The 15732-nt window shown below is 34.7% G+C and overlaps 2 protein-coding genes across 3 annotated transcripts in view; both read left to right on the plus strand.

Annotated features, from left to right (window-relative positions):
• The window catches only part of LOC115890696, a 317145-nt gene that overhangs the window by 23157 nt on the left and 278256 nt on the right, over positions 1-15732 (plus strand). The window contains exon 1 of one of the 2 annotated variants that reach the window (XM_030911001.1): positions 10974-11113. The exons of the other annotated variant lie outside the window; for it this stretch is intronic. The gene's annotated coding sequence lies outside the window, so the exon portion shown is untranslated. Of the gene's footprint in view, positions 1-10973; positions 11114-15732 lie in introns of those variants that run through there. 2 annotated transcript variants of the gene reach the window in all.
• On the plus strand, positions 5906-6394 carry LOC115890677. The gene has a single exon (XM_030910979.1). The coding sequence runs from the start codon at positions 5906-5908 to the stop codon at positions 6392-6394; it is 489 nt and encodes a 162-aa protein (XP_030766839.1).

A 15732-nucleotide genomic window follows, 5' to 3' on the forward strand; every position in this document is an offset into this window, starting at 1 on the left:
CCCTTGCAAAAACTACCTTTTCCGCTTTTCCAAATAATTTTTCAGTATCACCATTTAATTTAGGGTCAAAATTTATGGCAGAGCATTTTTTTACGAAATTTTATCTCGTTTTTTAAGCCTGCAATTTCAAACCAGCCGTTTCTTAAATTCACCCTTTCAGTGCCCCTAACTCCCGTAATATGCATGTTCCGCCCTATACTTATAGGAACTTTTTTTTACACCATTTCAATGACACCCTGTTATACCTTCAGAAATCTATTGAAGAACAAATTTACCAAACTTAAATACGCTCGACTGTTAAGTTAACATATTTGGACATTCTCAATAAGCTATAAAAATTTTTGAACGATCTATTTCTATTATTCAAGTGTCGTCACCTCACTGCTTAATATATTTTATAGAGGTTTTTCATTGACACAGTCCTGGCATTCGAAAATTGGCGTTGGTATTTACGATTCTCTTTTTGTTGGCCAACGCCGGCCCACTCGAAACGTTAAATCAATAATATTGAAATATTCCAAAATATTTATATAACGGAAGATAAAAGCACAGCATTAATAGGTATGCAAATACAAAGTGTACCTACAAAAGTGCGTGGATCAAACTATATAGCAATGTAATTTTTAAATTAGATTCATTACTTTTATGCAACATTGAAGACTAGGAATAGATATTTTACAATTTTACCTCATCTGTATAGGCTTGGTGCATAACAGTTGATTTCAACAAATTCCGACCGCAGCGCACTCTACGGCAGAAATCAGAAATTATCAATAAATAGTTCACGCCGCACAGAGGAGTATTTGCTGAATCTACCTGGCCAAAATTATTTAACACTGAAAATCGTTTCAAAATACTATATTTTGGTTAAATCTACGTATATTAAAAAAAATGTGTGATATTATTACTTTACAGCATATAATTTTGGTAGGTACTAAGATAAATGCATAAATAATTTTACTAGGACTACCAGACAATCGAAGTTCTTCAGTCTTGCGTCTTTTAGTTCGTTCGCTAGCCTCTTCAAATAACTTTTTCGGTCGTCCTGGCTTTGTCTGTAACTTTGGCAGCTCAAACACTCCCCTTAGCCATGTCTGATTATTTTTCCCGAATTGGTCCGGTCGTTGTTTTGCTGCAATCCAGTGACGCTTTATTTCGGACTTCACATATGAAAATTTATGCTTTATTTCCTTAATTTGTTCGTCGCTATAAGGCTCCAATGTTGCAAAATGATTTTCGACAAATTCTAACTTCTCGTTAATATCGAGGCGATTTTGTGCACTCATCAAGTCAAATATTTCTCTACGAGTCATTGCCCTAATGGCCAGATGGTCCTAAAATAAAGGAAAATGCAAAATTACTAATAACTTGAATGCCACAGACCATAGAAAGTATCAGCAGATCAGCAGGAGATTATTATTTTTTTTACATTTTGCAAAACAGTAAGCTTTAAATATTTAATTAATCAATAGGTGGAGTATACTGGACCTTGAATATATGATTTTTAGGAAGGGAATACTGTTTATTTATCATCTCTACAAAAATCATTACCGGGACGAACCCTGAAGTACAACAAAACACTTTCAGTTATAATATCTTTTCATAACACAGACAAAAGTACAAGATTTTTTAATATAAAGTAATAAACGCATAAGAAACCGATAATAAACAAAAACCCTAATATGGAAATAAAGGTAAAATTACCTGCCATTTCAGAATCTATGAGACTTTAGTCTTGAGAATACACCAAAAATATACAACACTTCTAAAAGTCACGTTTTTTACACAGAAAACAGTTCGAAACAGTTACGGCTGTTTAACGTCCGAAAACCGATTGATGCATTCGATTTTATGGTGGAGTGCGGCACCATAAACACTGGGTTCGGAGCGGGGGGTCTCTCTGGCATTGTTTGAGAACCGTATCTTTTTATCTACGCGTGATTTTCGGAAATCAATTTTGGCCAACTAGATCTAAAAAATACTCCTTTTTGCGCCGCCGCGCCGCGCCGTCGCGTCATGTCGATCGCATTACAATAATATATTTGCGTCTAGCTCAAGCAAGGTAACTATTTGGTAAGGCAACAGCTTTGGTTAGCGTGTTTTTTTGGAGGGTGTTAATTCATTGGTTAGTTGGACTTGGGCTGGTGGTTTTTACTAATTTATAACGTTTTTTAGTTACAAATTGATTTTTCTTTACCTTGGGTATTGTAATAGATTATATAGTGCGCCACAGCAACGTTTTTTATAACGTTGAGCCGACGTTGGACTCGGTACTACAGCAAAGTAGGAAGCTTCTGCGACGTCGAATAAACGTTGTCTTGTAATGCTTTTTGCTTAAGCGATCTTTAGGTGATTCGGACAACGTAGTTACAACGTTGGACAATATAGTTTTTTCGACGTCAGTTTCAGGACCTATTCAACGTTATGCAAACGTCGTCTGTTTACTAATTCCAACGTTGTTTTAGATTTCCTTATTGCTTACATTTGGTAGGACGTCGAGTCACTTTTATATTTTTGTCAGCTTGAACCATAACCTTAAATCTTAAATTTTCACTTTCATTGTTCTGTTCAGTCAGACAGTTCAGTGCTGTTTTGTTTTTATAAAAAAAACTTAATTAAAAATGGGACATAAGAAAGGTACATATAAAACTAAATTTAATACATCGACATAATATATTACCGATAGTTTATCCACTTTCGTTTATTTAGATTATAGATACGGCACAAGCTAGACTGACTATTAGGCAATCTTGCGACTAGTATACTACCTGTTAAGGCCGAACTGCGACTTTATTGTCCAGTATGCGACTACTCGAACTACTCCATCTTAATCTCCAAAACAACAAAGTGAAAGCCGCCATGTTGTTAAATAAAAAATGTTTCGTTCCTAAAATAGCAATTCTGCTTTTTTGTACATTAACTTGAAATATTTGACCCTAAAAACACGCGGAAACAAATTTTTTTTTTTCTGCGAATAAATTATTCTCATTTTACTAAAAAAAATTCAAGAAAATTTTTAAAACTTCTTTAATTTTTGAAAAGTGCTTATCATTAGTATTTTTCAAAGTAGAAACAATACATTTATCAATAAAGTTGTTTGCGTTTAACTTTTTGCCTTGGGTAACGAGTTATCGAGTCGGTTAAAGTAATCAATAATTATGATCTTCAAACATCCTCCACATTTAAAACAACGCTTTTGTTTGTTTTCCTTCACTGCCATCTGACATATGTCTCTAACTAAATCATAAAAAAATAATTTTTACTATAATTATCCCAATTTAGGATAAAACGCGACTTAGACGCCATATTAGTTTTGTATTTCTGTGAATTAGGATTTTCAAAATTACAAAAAGAATATACATGGACACTTTTAGAACAGTACGCGCAGTAAATAGATATAATTTTAAAGTTATAGAATATTAAATACTTTTGTTTTGTTTTCCTTCACTGCCATCTGACATATGTCTCTAACTAAATCATAAAAATAATATTTTTACTATAATTATCCCAATTTAGGATAAAACGCGACTTAGACGCCATATTAGTTTTGTATTTCTGTGAATTAGGATTTTCAACAACGTTGCAGTTTGTACTAAATTAGGCTTCAAGCCAACGTCGGTATCCAATGTCGTTTCGACCCAAAAATTATTCTCCAAACTAGTGCAGACTAGGGTTGGCAAGAGGTTGTGCCGACGTTGCGCCCCGACGTTTGGTCGCGTGACACAACGTTGTCCCGACGTCCAAATGCTGCTTGGGTTGGTTAGTTGGTGGGGCTGGTTGGTTTTTACTAATTTATATTTGTTTTTTAGATATTCATTGATTTTCTTTATTTGTTTGTAATAAATTATATAGTGCGCCACAGCTATTCTGCATCGGCTTTTGTCAAAAACTCTAACGTGATTGGTCAAGCTTAATAGTTGCCTTGCTGGGACTAGACTCAAGTAATAACATTGAAATCGGGGTTTTGTCATAATATATTTAAATACATATTTTAGTTTTCTGCTAGTGCAGTTACTGAGACTATAAAACACTCAGGTACGAGGTTTGTGGTCTAACGCTGTTTCGGGTAGTAAAAAATGAGTGAAAAAGAATTCGAACTAGGCGTCTTGTTGTGTTGTGACAATTTCAAATGTTAATAAAATTGCCCAAAAAAATTTTAACGTGTAAAGGGGCTTTGTTAGGTGCAATAACATTCAATAACTCAACTTTCCCGGATATTCAACTCTCCTGAAACAACATTTTATAGCTTCATAATTTCTTACGCCGATTTGATCAATAGCAAAAATGGATTCAAGCAGTTCGACGAAACAAGTGAGTACATAATCAAAAAATTAAATAGATAGATACTATATAATTTGCAATATTAATGGTATACTTTTTTAATCAACTAGTGATTAAATGTTTTATGAACATCTTCTAAAATTAAAAAAAAACAACCCTTAATTTTACAAAAAGCCCAACAGCAAACAGCTTCATCAACAAAGCATTCGCAAAACAAAACAACACAAAAACAAATATACAGATAATAAAAAAAGTCATACAATACAAATCAATTCAAAAAAAATTACGTCATAAAATTACAAATAAAACATACATTGCAGAACACAGGCTAAATTATGTACCTTTAAAAATTTCGATATAACCGAAACAACTCCAATCCAACTAGCAAAACCGTGATGAAACCATGCTCGCTACCTTAGTTGAACTCATCTTTTTTTTTTAACTGGAATAATAAATTATAATGCAAGTTAGGTTGGGTTAGGTTAGGAAGATATCAAAATATTTACATTTTTATTTTTTTGTTTAGAATTTCCACAAATTACACTTTCTAACACTTTTAGAATAATGTATACTATTTTTTTTATTTACTCGCCATTTAAACCCGTGTATTTGTATGTATTTTCGTGAAGAGCTTATAAATTACGTTAAGGAATTAGATAGGACGATAGTTTTTTAGATCTGCACTATCACCTTTTTTATGTAGGATGGTGGTTATGGATTCCTTCCAGTCGTTTGGGATTATTTTTTCTATTAGGATTTTATTCAGGAGAATAATATAAAGAGTATTAACTACAGCTTTTCCTCGGTACTTTAGCGTTTCTGTTGTTATTCCGTCTTTTCCAGGTGATTTGTTGTTTTTTATTTTCTTCAATGCTCTCTTTATTTCCGATCTGCTTATTTCAGGTTGTAGTTCTGAGTTTACGTTTCTTATTTTTGTTTGGAGTTTCTTTACGGTGTCTATCGGCGGTTCCCGTTTTGTTTCGTATAGTTCTGTATAGAACATCTGTGTGATTTTTATAATGTCATTTTTAATGTTAGTTTCTATGCCGTTTGTTGCTGTAATATTAACCGATAGACTAACAACAAAATTTGACGGATACCAAGCAAAAGAACAAGCAGGCTTCAGAAAAGGATACAGTACAGTTGACCACTTATTAACTATGAAAATACTAATAGAACGAGCCAATGAATACAACATCCCAATATATATTGCATTTGTAGATTTTGAAAAGGCTTTTGATAGTATTGAGCACTGGGCAGTAAAAAATTCCTTAATAATTAGCAGGATAGACTACAGATACGCAGACTTAATAGCCATTAACAATAACATATATAGCAAAGCAGCAACAACAATTAAAATCCACGAAGGAACAAAGCCATTTCGCATAGGAAGAGGTGTCAGACAGGGTGACACAATAAAAACCTAAACACTTTAACCAGGCATTAGAATACGTTTTCAAATTTTTTCAATTTAGACTGGGAAGAAAAAGGTATCAAAATATGTGGACAACACTTGAATCACCTAAGATATGCGGATGATATCGCCTTAATAACAGAAAAGAAAGAAGAACTGGTAGAAATGCTGGAATAACTGGATACAGCAGCTAGAAGAATATGTCTAAATATGAACTACACTAAAACTAAAATCATAACAAACACAGATGAAAACATAACAACCAGAATAAACCAAGAAAAAATAGAACGAGTTGAAGAGTACATATATCTGGGACAAATGATTAAACTGAAAAAAGAAAACCAAACAGCTGAAATAAAGAGACGAGTAAGACTGGCCTGGGCAGCATTTGGAAAATTAAGTTACATATTAAAAAACAAAAGATATCCACAGTACCTCAAAACCAAAGTATATAATCCATGTGTACTCCCTGCACTTAGACACGAGTTTGCCGGTCACAATGTCAGACAGAAGGTTGATCGATGGAACAAATGCATCGTAAACTGGAGGCCCTGGGAGAATAGAAGAAGTAGAGGAAGACCTCAGATGAGATGGGCGGACGATCTGAGGAAACATGCAGGCACAAGATGGATGAGCACGGCGACAGAGAGTGAAGAGTGGAAGAGATTGGGGGAGGCCTATGTCCAACGATGGATCTAAGAGGCTGAATAGATAGATAGAGATTTGTATGTATGCGTTCGTTATTTACGAGTTCTCCGGCGTTGGCAGCACCGGCGGAGAATGCACCAAGCCTATACAGAGTGTCTTAAAAATGAATGTTTTGAATTTAAAGAAGTATATGTTTACTTTTAAATAGGCGGTTCATCTCAAAAGGATTGTTGTTTTTTGTTTCTTCAATAATTGGTAGGAATATGGGAACAAATTTATACCATTCAATGATTCTTTTTGTTGCTATTATTAAATAATTAATTAATTTTTAATTCAATTAGATTTTTGCTAAAAAATTTAAACATTTTTCCATAAAAATAAAAAGTAAAAAATCTGATAATTTGGACATGACATTCAATCGACTTAAGTATTTCAAAATGTGTGTTACAAAAATGTGCAACTATGTTATAAACAATCTTTAATTTAAACGCCTTATACAATGATATTTATTAGTACTTGTCGTACAACACAATACCAAGAAGGTGTATGGTGTATTGTTTTATCTATAAACAATAAACCATATAGACATCTATTCTCAAATAGTGCCTTAAAGAAAATAGACCTATGTGATATGTTATATCAAAAATGTAAGAAATTGGACTATTTTTATTAAGAGAGGACGATATCAGGTAAAGTACTGGATGTAGACCTCTAAGAATACATTGATAATAATTATCATATACAGGGTGTCATTGAAATGGAGTAAAAAAATCGGGGGGTGATAGTACTCTTAAAAATAGTAAAAAAAAGTTCCTATAAGTATAGGGTGGAAAATACATATAAAGGGAGTTAGGGGCACTGAAAGGGTGAATTTATAAAACGGTTGTTTTAAAATTGTAAGCTTAAAGAACGAGATAAAATTTCGAAAAAAAATCCTCTGCCATAAATTTTGACCCTAAATCAAATGGTGATACTGAAAAATTATCTGGAAAAGCGGAAAGGGTAGTTTTTGCAAGGATAGGTGGTTGTTTCGTGAATAACTTTTTTGAGGTTATTTTTTTGCAACGTGGGTTCATTTATTGAAAACTACATACTTTTTCCTACAAAAACTACTATACTCGTGCTGCACATCTCCCAGAGCGATGGTTTTCGAGAAAATTGAAGGCAAAGGGTTTGCTATGACGGATTGCTAACTGGTTAATCAACATAAACTTATGAAAGTTATGGCGGTTCAAAAGTAACCAAGTATATAATTAATTGGAAATACAAAATTTCATGATTTTTAAAAAATCTTATTTGCTTTAAAAACAAAATATTTTTTGCTTTTAAAAAAATTTGGTTTTCTCAGTGCCGATTGATACTGAAGAGCAACTACGGCAACGCATTATTGACTGTTCCAATCAAATTCGGACATCAACAAGGATATTCCACAGGGTACGCAGATCGTGGAGAAGAAGATCAGATGTCTACATTGAAATGAATGGTGGTCACTTTGAACATTTACTATGAATGAATTAAGGAATGCATTATGTTAATAAGGAATTTTGGTAATTGGATTATTTCGTTTTTTAAACCAATAAGATGTTTTAAAAATCATGAAATTTTGATTTTTCAATTAATTATTTAATTACTACTTGGTTACTTTTGAACCGCCATAACTTTCATAAGTTTATATTGATTAACCAGTTAGCAACCCATCAGAGCAATCTCTTTGCTTTCAATTTTCTCGAAAACCATCGCTCTGGGCGATGTGCAATAAGAGTACCTTTTTGTAGGAAAAAGTATGTAGTTTTCAAAAAATAAACCTACGTTGCAAAAAAAATAACCTCAAAAAAGTTATTCATGAAACAACCTCCTACACTTTCCGCTTTTCCAAATAATTTTTCAGTATCACCATTTGATTTAGGGTCAAAATTTATGGCAGTGGATTTTTTTCGACGTTTTATCTCGTTTTTTAAGCCTACAATTTCAAAAAAAACGTTTTTTAAATTCATCCATTCAGTGCCCCTAACTCCCTTAATATGCATTTCCGCCCTATACTTATAGGAACTGTTTTTACTATTTTTAGGAGTACTATCACCCCCCAATTTTTTTTACACCATTTCAATGACACCCTGTATATAACGTATTATATTTACCAAATTAAAAATGAAACCGATTAATTTCATGAACGTGAGTATTATTTTTTTTGTATCAGTTAATATTGAATATTATAACCAGCTAATAAAAAGACATAATAGATCCCCACGGGATAGTTCCATGATGTCAAATGGTATTGCCGAGTTAAGGCTAAAGGCTGATTCATTCTGACACCGGGCCACGTCCGGGCCTTCAATATATGTTACACCGAGTGGACAACGGGGATCGTGTCCGTGCCGATTATATTTTAGAAAACAGTGTTGCCGCAGTGGTACATTTGTACCAAATTTGATACTTTTAATTCTGTTTGGTACAGTGGTACTACATTTTCAAATCCAGGATGATTTGGTACAATAATTATTTCCCACGCGCACCGAAATTGAATAGATATTTAATAATTATTGTCGTTGATATTGCATTAAACGCGCTTACCGATACCATTCGGAGACAATCCGCATTAATTAACGACGTATTATAAACGTTGTAATGTCTATAGCGTTGCTTATATTAAATAACCCGAAGAAAAAACTTGAAAATTTACTGTTTCTAACATGCTTCTATATTTGCGTTTTTTTTTAATAAAATTTAAGTTTTCCAAGGTACATACTATACATACTTATAATTGGGTTTTCGGAATTTCTATTTCATGTTTTTCGTCTCGATTTGTGTCTTTCTCCAGGAAGTTTTTTTATGTAGAAATTTATGAAGAAATTCACAGCGACCAAACCCGTTAAAGTCATTTGCAGATGTATTTTGTTGTGCTTTAAAAATTTGTAAAATTGTAGTGGTACATTTTTAGTTTATAATGTGGTATGCGCTAAAAGTTGGGTGCGGCAACACTGCTAGAAAACAGTCGCTATAGGCCCGTAGACGAACGAAGTATTTAGCCCGTGCGACTCATTTATGTTTGCCGCAACGGGGCCGGACCGTAGCGGATCCGAGGAAAAATGTACACCGACATTTCTCGGACGGGGCACGGACGCGCTCCGGCGAAGCTCGGCCCGTGCTCGGCTTAGCATGAATGCATACGTATAAAGGCTGATTCATGGTACACCGTGACGGGCCGGGGCCGTGCGACGGTGAAGGCACGGCCAAACATTGTCAAATGTTATTTATACTTATGCATTCATGCTAAGCCGAGCACGGGCCGAGCTTCGCCGGAACGCGTCCGTGCCCCGTCCGAGAAATGTCGGTGTACATTTTTCCTCGGATCCGCTACGGTCCGGCCCCGTTGCGGCAAACATAAATGAGTCGCCCGGGCTAAATACTTCGTTCATCTACGGGCCTATAGCGGCTGTTTTCTAGCAGTGTTGCCGCACCCAACTTTTAGCGCGTACCACATTATAAACTAAAAATGTACCACTTTGGTACAATTTTTTAAAGCACAACAAAATACATCTGCATATGACTTTAACCGGTTTGGTCGCTGTGAATTTCTTCATAAATTTCTACATAAAAAAACTTCCTGGAGAAAGACACAAATCGAGACGAAAAACATGAAATAGAAATTCAGAAAACCCAATTATAAGTATGTATAGGTTGAAGAATTCTAAGTAATTCTAATACTACACACAATACTTGGAAAACTTAAATTTTATTTAAAAAAAACGCAAATATAGAAGCATGTTAGAAACAGTAAATTTTCAAGTTTTTTCTTCGGGTTATTTAATATAGGCAACGCTATAGACATTACAACGTTTATAATACGTCGTTAATTAATGCGGATTTTCTCCGAATGGTATCGGTAAGCGCGTTTAATGCAATATCAACGACAATAATTATTAAATATCTATTCAATTTCGGTGCGCGTGGGAATAATTATTGTACCAAATTATCCTGATTTGAAAATGTAGTACCACTGTACCAAATAGAATTAAAAGTATCAAATTTGGTACAAATGTACCACTGCGGCAACACTGTTTTCTAGAATATAATCGGCACGGACATGATCCCCGTTGTCCACTCGGTGTAGCATATATTGAAGGCCCGGACGTGGCCCGGTGTCTACTGCACGGAACGTGCTCGGCTCGGGTACGGCCCGGTGTACCATGAATCAGCCTTTAATGTCCACTACCTGCTTCAATGGCGCAAATTCACAAAGCTATAAGACCTACCGCGAAATAAGCCAGCCGGTGCACTGTGGACGTAGGTACATTTTTACTACTTCTCTAGAATACCAAAAACTCTAGCACAGCAAGCTATATCTTGCTACTCCCAAGACCTGTAAACGTTATATACAGAAGACTATTTATTGTATTATGCTGTATTATTGTTTCAATATTTTAAACTAAGACCTAACATCACTCTATCTATCTTTTTTAATATCTATTGTATTACCACGCTACATATCCTTGTCTCGCTCTCTGGTCTTACTCGCATCTGACATTGACTGGTGTCCCTATTTGGACACCCAGCGACGCCTTCTAGATTGAATTAATTCGAATCGAATCTAATGAAAATATTCGATTTTCCATCAATAGTTAGTGAAGCGAAAGATCTCTCCGTCCGCGTCGGTGTGAAGGGTCGCGAGGTGCTGGTATGGGGCAGTTTGAGGACGTTTGGTAGGGTTTTTAGTGGAAATATCGTGGTGGGGACTTTTAATTATGTCAAAAAGTACTCATGAGTAAACAGGTGAGCGATAATATTAATAAGTCAGTTCCACAAAATAATAATTATTATAATAAAAATGTTTAAGATAAGAACGATATATGTACTTTATTTCGTTGTATAATCTTTTGAATACAACTCGATGTTTCGGGATTACCTAATACTTTCGCCTGACACTCAATGCGACACCGGCAACACTACTCCTCCTTCAGAGTCGTAGTGTTGCCTAACCTTCGGAGTCGTAGTGTTGCTGGGTAACGCATTTTGTGTCAGGTAAAAATATTATTCGGTAATCCCGAAACATCTTCATTATGTTCGATAAGAATAGATATTATTTATTGATCCGAGCATTGATCTGTGTCAAAGGTGAAAGAATGAAGAATTTTTTCTGAAAACGTCAACAACAAAAATGTTCTTCCTTTTGTAAAGACAATCCGAGGACATGCTGTAGATCTATTGTCCCCCTTTCTTCAGTTACAACTCATCGTACAGTGTCAGGGGTTTGACGAGTAAGCCAGTATCTGAGACGGTTTTACAGAAATTAGTTCTCCATCTTTGATATCAGTCGTGCCAAAGTTTATGGTATGAATGGTTGTATTCTCGGTGCACTCAGTGATGAGGTGTTAAATTAAATCTACTGAGGTGTTCACTGAACAGACAGTGTGTTGTTAAAAACCCCGTTGTTGTTAAAAACTCGAAGATTGTCCTTGTTTAAATCAAGGAAAAATCAAGTTAGCCCCCTAATTATCACTTTTCACGGTATTAACTTGCATTAACAAATACGTATAATACACACACCGGAAAAATCTAGAGATATCATTTTATTAAAGTTAAAAATAAATGTTTTGAATAAACAACCACATATTTGTAGGCCGATTCTTTCTACTTCGATTGAAACGAAGTAGTCACACTAGTTATTTCTTCTAAATTTGGGATATTTGCAGAAGTGTTTGTGCATTTTTTGTCAAATGTATAAAAAGCACCTAGCATCACTTTTTCGAATTTAACCTGTACTGGCTATGTTTTTATGATAACTGGCCAAAATTCATTCAAATAACTCTGTTTAGTATTAAACGACATTATGGAGCGTAGACATCTTAACAGAGACGAAATGCTAAGGGCTATGGGTATGCTTGAAGCTGGAATGCGCCAAATCGACGTAGCTGGAGCATTAAATACAACGCAAAGTGTAATATCGCGATTAAGTGCACGCTATCGTGAAAGTGGTGATGTTGCTGAAAGGCACACAAGGCGACATCGCATTACTACCCCTCAGCAAGATCATTTTTTTACAATTAAATGCTCGACGCCGACCGACTCTTACAGCACCAGAGCTTAGTTTAATTCTCCAGGAAACACATAATGTAACCGTTAGTCCTGACACTGTTCGCAATAGATTAAGAGAGGTCAACTTAAGAAGCAGACGCCCCTGGAGAGCTCAACCCTTAACGAGAGAAAATCGAGAGGTACGATATTTGTGGGCTCAAGATCATGTTCAGTGGTTGAATGGACAATGGGTCAATGTTCTCTTCACGGATGAGTCACGCTTTGGAATTCATCCGGATTCGAGAAAGCTTAGGGTATGGAGAGAACCGGGAAATCTTATTCGGTTGGATCATGTTCAGGAAGTGCACCCTTATCAAGGTGGAACAGTTATGGTCTGGGGAGGAGTCCAGTTAGGCCAAAAAACCGATCTCGTTTTTCATGAAAGGTTTCTAACAGGAATCACATATCGTGATTTAATTCTTGAGCCTGTCGTGTTACCATATGCCAATGATTTTAGGGAGAAACTTCATTCTCATGCATGTTAATGCACGGTCTCATACAGCCAGAGTGGTAAGTGAGTTTATCAATGCTCATCAATTAAACATCTTACCCTGGCCGACACAATCTCCTGACCTCAACTCCATCGAGCACGTATGGGACGCGGTCCAAAGAAGAATTTTGAGAATGGGTATGCCTCGTGAAACTCGTAGGGATCTGGTTCGGGCCGTGAATGCAGCGTGGCAGGCTGTACCTCAAGAAGAGATCGACAACCTGATCAGGAGCATGGAGAGACGATGTAGGGCTGTAATGAACAGTAGAGGAGGCCATACCCTTTATTAAGTAAAAATGGTTTTATCTTTTTTTTTAATTCGCAGTTTAGAATAAAAAAAATGTGTGAATTTTTTTGAGTTCAATAAAAATCAAGGTAAATTTGAAAAATTCGGTAAATTTCGCATTTTTATTTCCAATACGTCCTGTAAACTATTTGTTTATTTTAATTTTATTATATCAGAAATGCAAATAATAAAATTACTGACGATGGCTGGATAAAAATGTAAATCCCTAGACTTTTCCGGTGTGTGTATCTTAGGTGAAATCTAAGAAACCGAAGTGATCGATAAAATTATAATAATAAAAAATGAGATGGTATTTTTTTCAAAGAACAAATTAATATCCTCATGCACGATAGAATTGCTCACGAACGGCGCCTACGCCTGCCAGTGTCGACCTCTATGACGTAAGCGACCACTTTTATTGCGGCTGTGACAGTCCGATAGTAGGCGACTGGGAAACGACCACATTTGGCAGATCCCAACAACGCCAGGGATGGGTTAAAGCCACAATTGTTATAGATTAGGTAAGGTTTTCTGTAAAACATTTGCCAACCAAAATTAAAACCAAACCAAACATAACTGCAACGAAACGAGGAATCAGGTTTTATGGGAAAAATAGTTTTTTTTCTATAATTTTGATTAATAAAGGATAGTTTTTTAATAAAATGTCAATTTTTGAGTTTTTAAAGAAATACATTTAAGTGCTTCAGTAATCCCGACGCGCGACGCCTCAATAATCCAGGCGTATTCTCTATTATATGTATACAGGGTGCTACAAATTCGAGGTACGAGCATTGGTATCTCGGAAACCGTAATAGATACGAAGATAGTTAAATTGGGGCAAAGTTACGCCTTGGGCTGTTCACCAAGATGCAATCAAAAAAGTTTTAAAAATTTCAAGGATTGCTGATTTTTTTTGAAAAAACGGATTTTTTTGAAAACTAATTTTATTTTTTCCTGTCGATACTTTTTAGAAAATCAAAAAACTAATTGCACATTCTCATAGCCACTTTATTAGGGCTATCTGATAGTATTTTTATACTTTCAAATTAGCTGATAATTTGAGGCTAACTTAATTTTTTTAAATACGGACCTGCATTTTTTATTCTTTAATGCATTTCAGATTTTGAAAGAACTCAGTACTCTCCTGAGTACAATGATATGCCACACTTTATATTTTTTTTTGTTTTGGGTACCTTAACAACACAAAACCAAAACAAAAAAAACTCAAGTCCGACTCTGTTTTGTAAATTATTTAATCTGATTATACTCATTGCAGCAATATTGATCAGTGCTAATTAACATTGAATAAGAAAAATTAAGCCAATTGAAAGATTCAAATAAATAATATCCAGATCAGCAATTTAAAGATATTATTTTTAACTTTTCTTATTGTGAATTTGAAATTCTCAGTGTACGATCTAATAATTTGCATAATATTAATCGTAGTTATTATGAATAAATTAAGTTCTACAAACTAGTTTCTAATGCTTTAGGTAGTCTACATGTTCGAAAGGGTTACCAGCCTCCCTATTGCACAAATTTATTTTTCGTTAAATTTTATTTTTGGCTTTGAATAGATCTAGATTAAGTGTGGCATATCATTGTACTGAGGAGGGCGAGTTCTTTCAAAATCTGAAATAAAAAATGCAGGTCCGTATTTAAAAAAAAAAATAAGTTGGCCTCACAAATTATCAGCTGATTTGAAAATCTAAAAATACTATCAGAGAGCCCTAATAAAGTGGCTATGAGAATGTGCAATTCGTTTTTTGATTTTCTAAAAAGTAACGATAGGAAAAAATAAAATTGATTTTCAAAAATATCCGTTTTTTTCCAAAAATCTCAGCAATCCTTGAAATTTTTAATACTTTTTTGATGGCATCTTGGTGGACATCCCAAAGCGCAACTTTGCCCCAATTTAACCATGTTCGTATCTATTACGGTTTCCGAGATACCAATGCTCGTACCTCGAATTTGTAGCACCCTGAACCAAAAACAATTATCGCATATTAACATTGAAAATGTTTCTGTTATCCTATATAAGGGAGCCCAAATCGAATTAAAATGCTACATTTGCCACACCATGACGTCATATATACAAGGGTATAGGAAATCTCGGCGCAGCGGCGGCAGTCGGCCAGCGCGCGCAAAAACCATTACATCGCTAATTGTTTATTGATATATCTTTATTAGTTTAAAAGCAAAAAATATGGGGTTTGCTTTGATACCTTGTCAAGACATGAGCGAAACTTTTAAATTGTTTCTTTTTTTCATTTAGGCCTTCGTTTTTCGTTAAATGAAAGTTATATTAAAAAAAAATCTCTATTTTTAAACCAAATTTTCGCATGATTGAAATGATTATTCATGTTTAAAGTTTTTTTTTGGTCATAAGCGCTAATGGAAATGTTTTTTTGTAAATAATTATAAAAAATTACTCCCTACGAAGACTTTATTCTGTACTGGATCAAAAAATAAGTATTTGTTTTCTCTATACGGTGGTATTAATATATCGATTTTTGATGATAGTGCCTTTTTACCCTGTTT

Source organism: Sitophilus oryzae, unplaced genomic scaffold (assembly GCF_002938485.1).
Source record: "Sitophilus oryzae breed Bouriz unplaced genomic scaffold, Soryzae_2.0 scaffold_907_pilon_pilon, whole genome shotgun sequence".
Lineage (NCBI taxonomy): Eukaryota > Metazoa > Arthropoda > Insecta > Coleoptera > Curculionidae > Sitophilus > Sitophilus oryzae.

Coding starts and splice junctions, on each gene's coding strand:
- LOC115890677 (XM_030910979.1), top strand. CDS start 5,906: ATGAACTACACTAAAACTAAAATCATAACAAACACAGATGAAAACATA.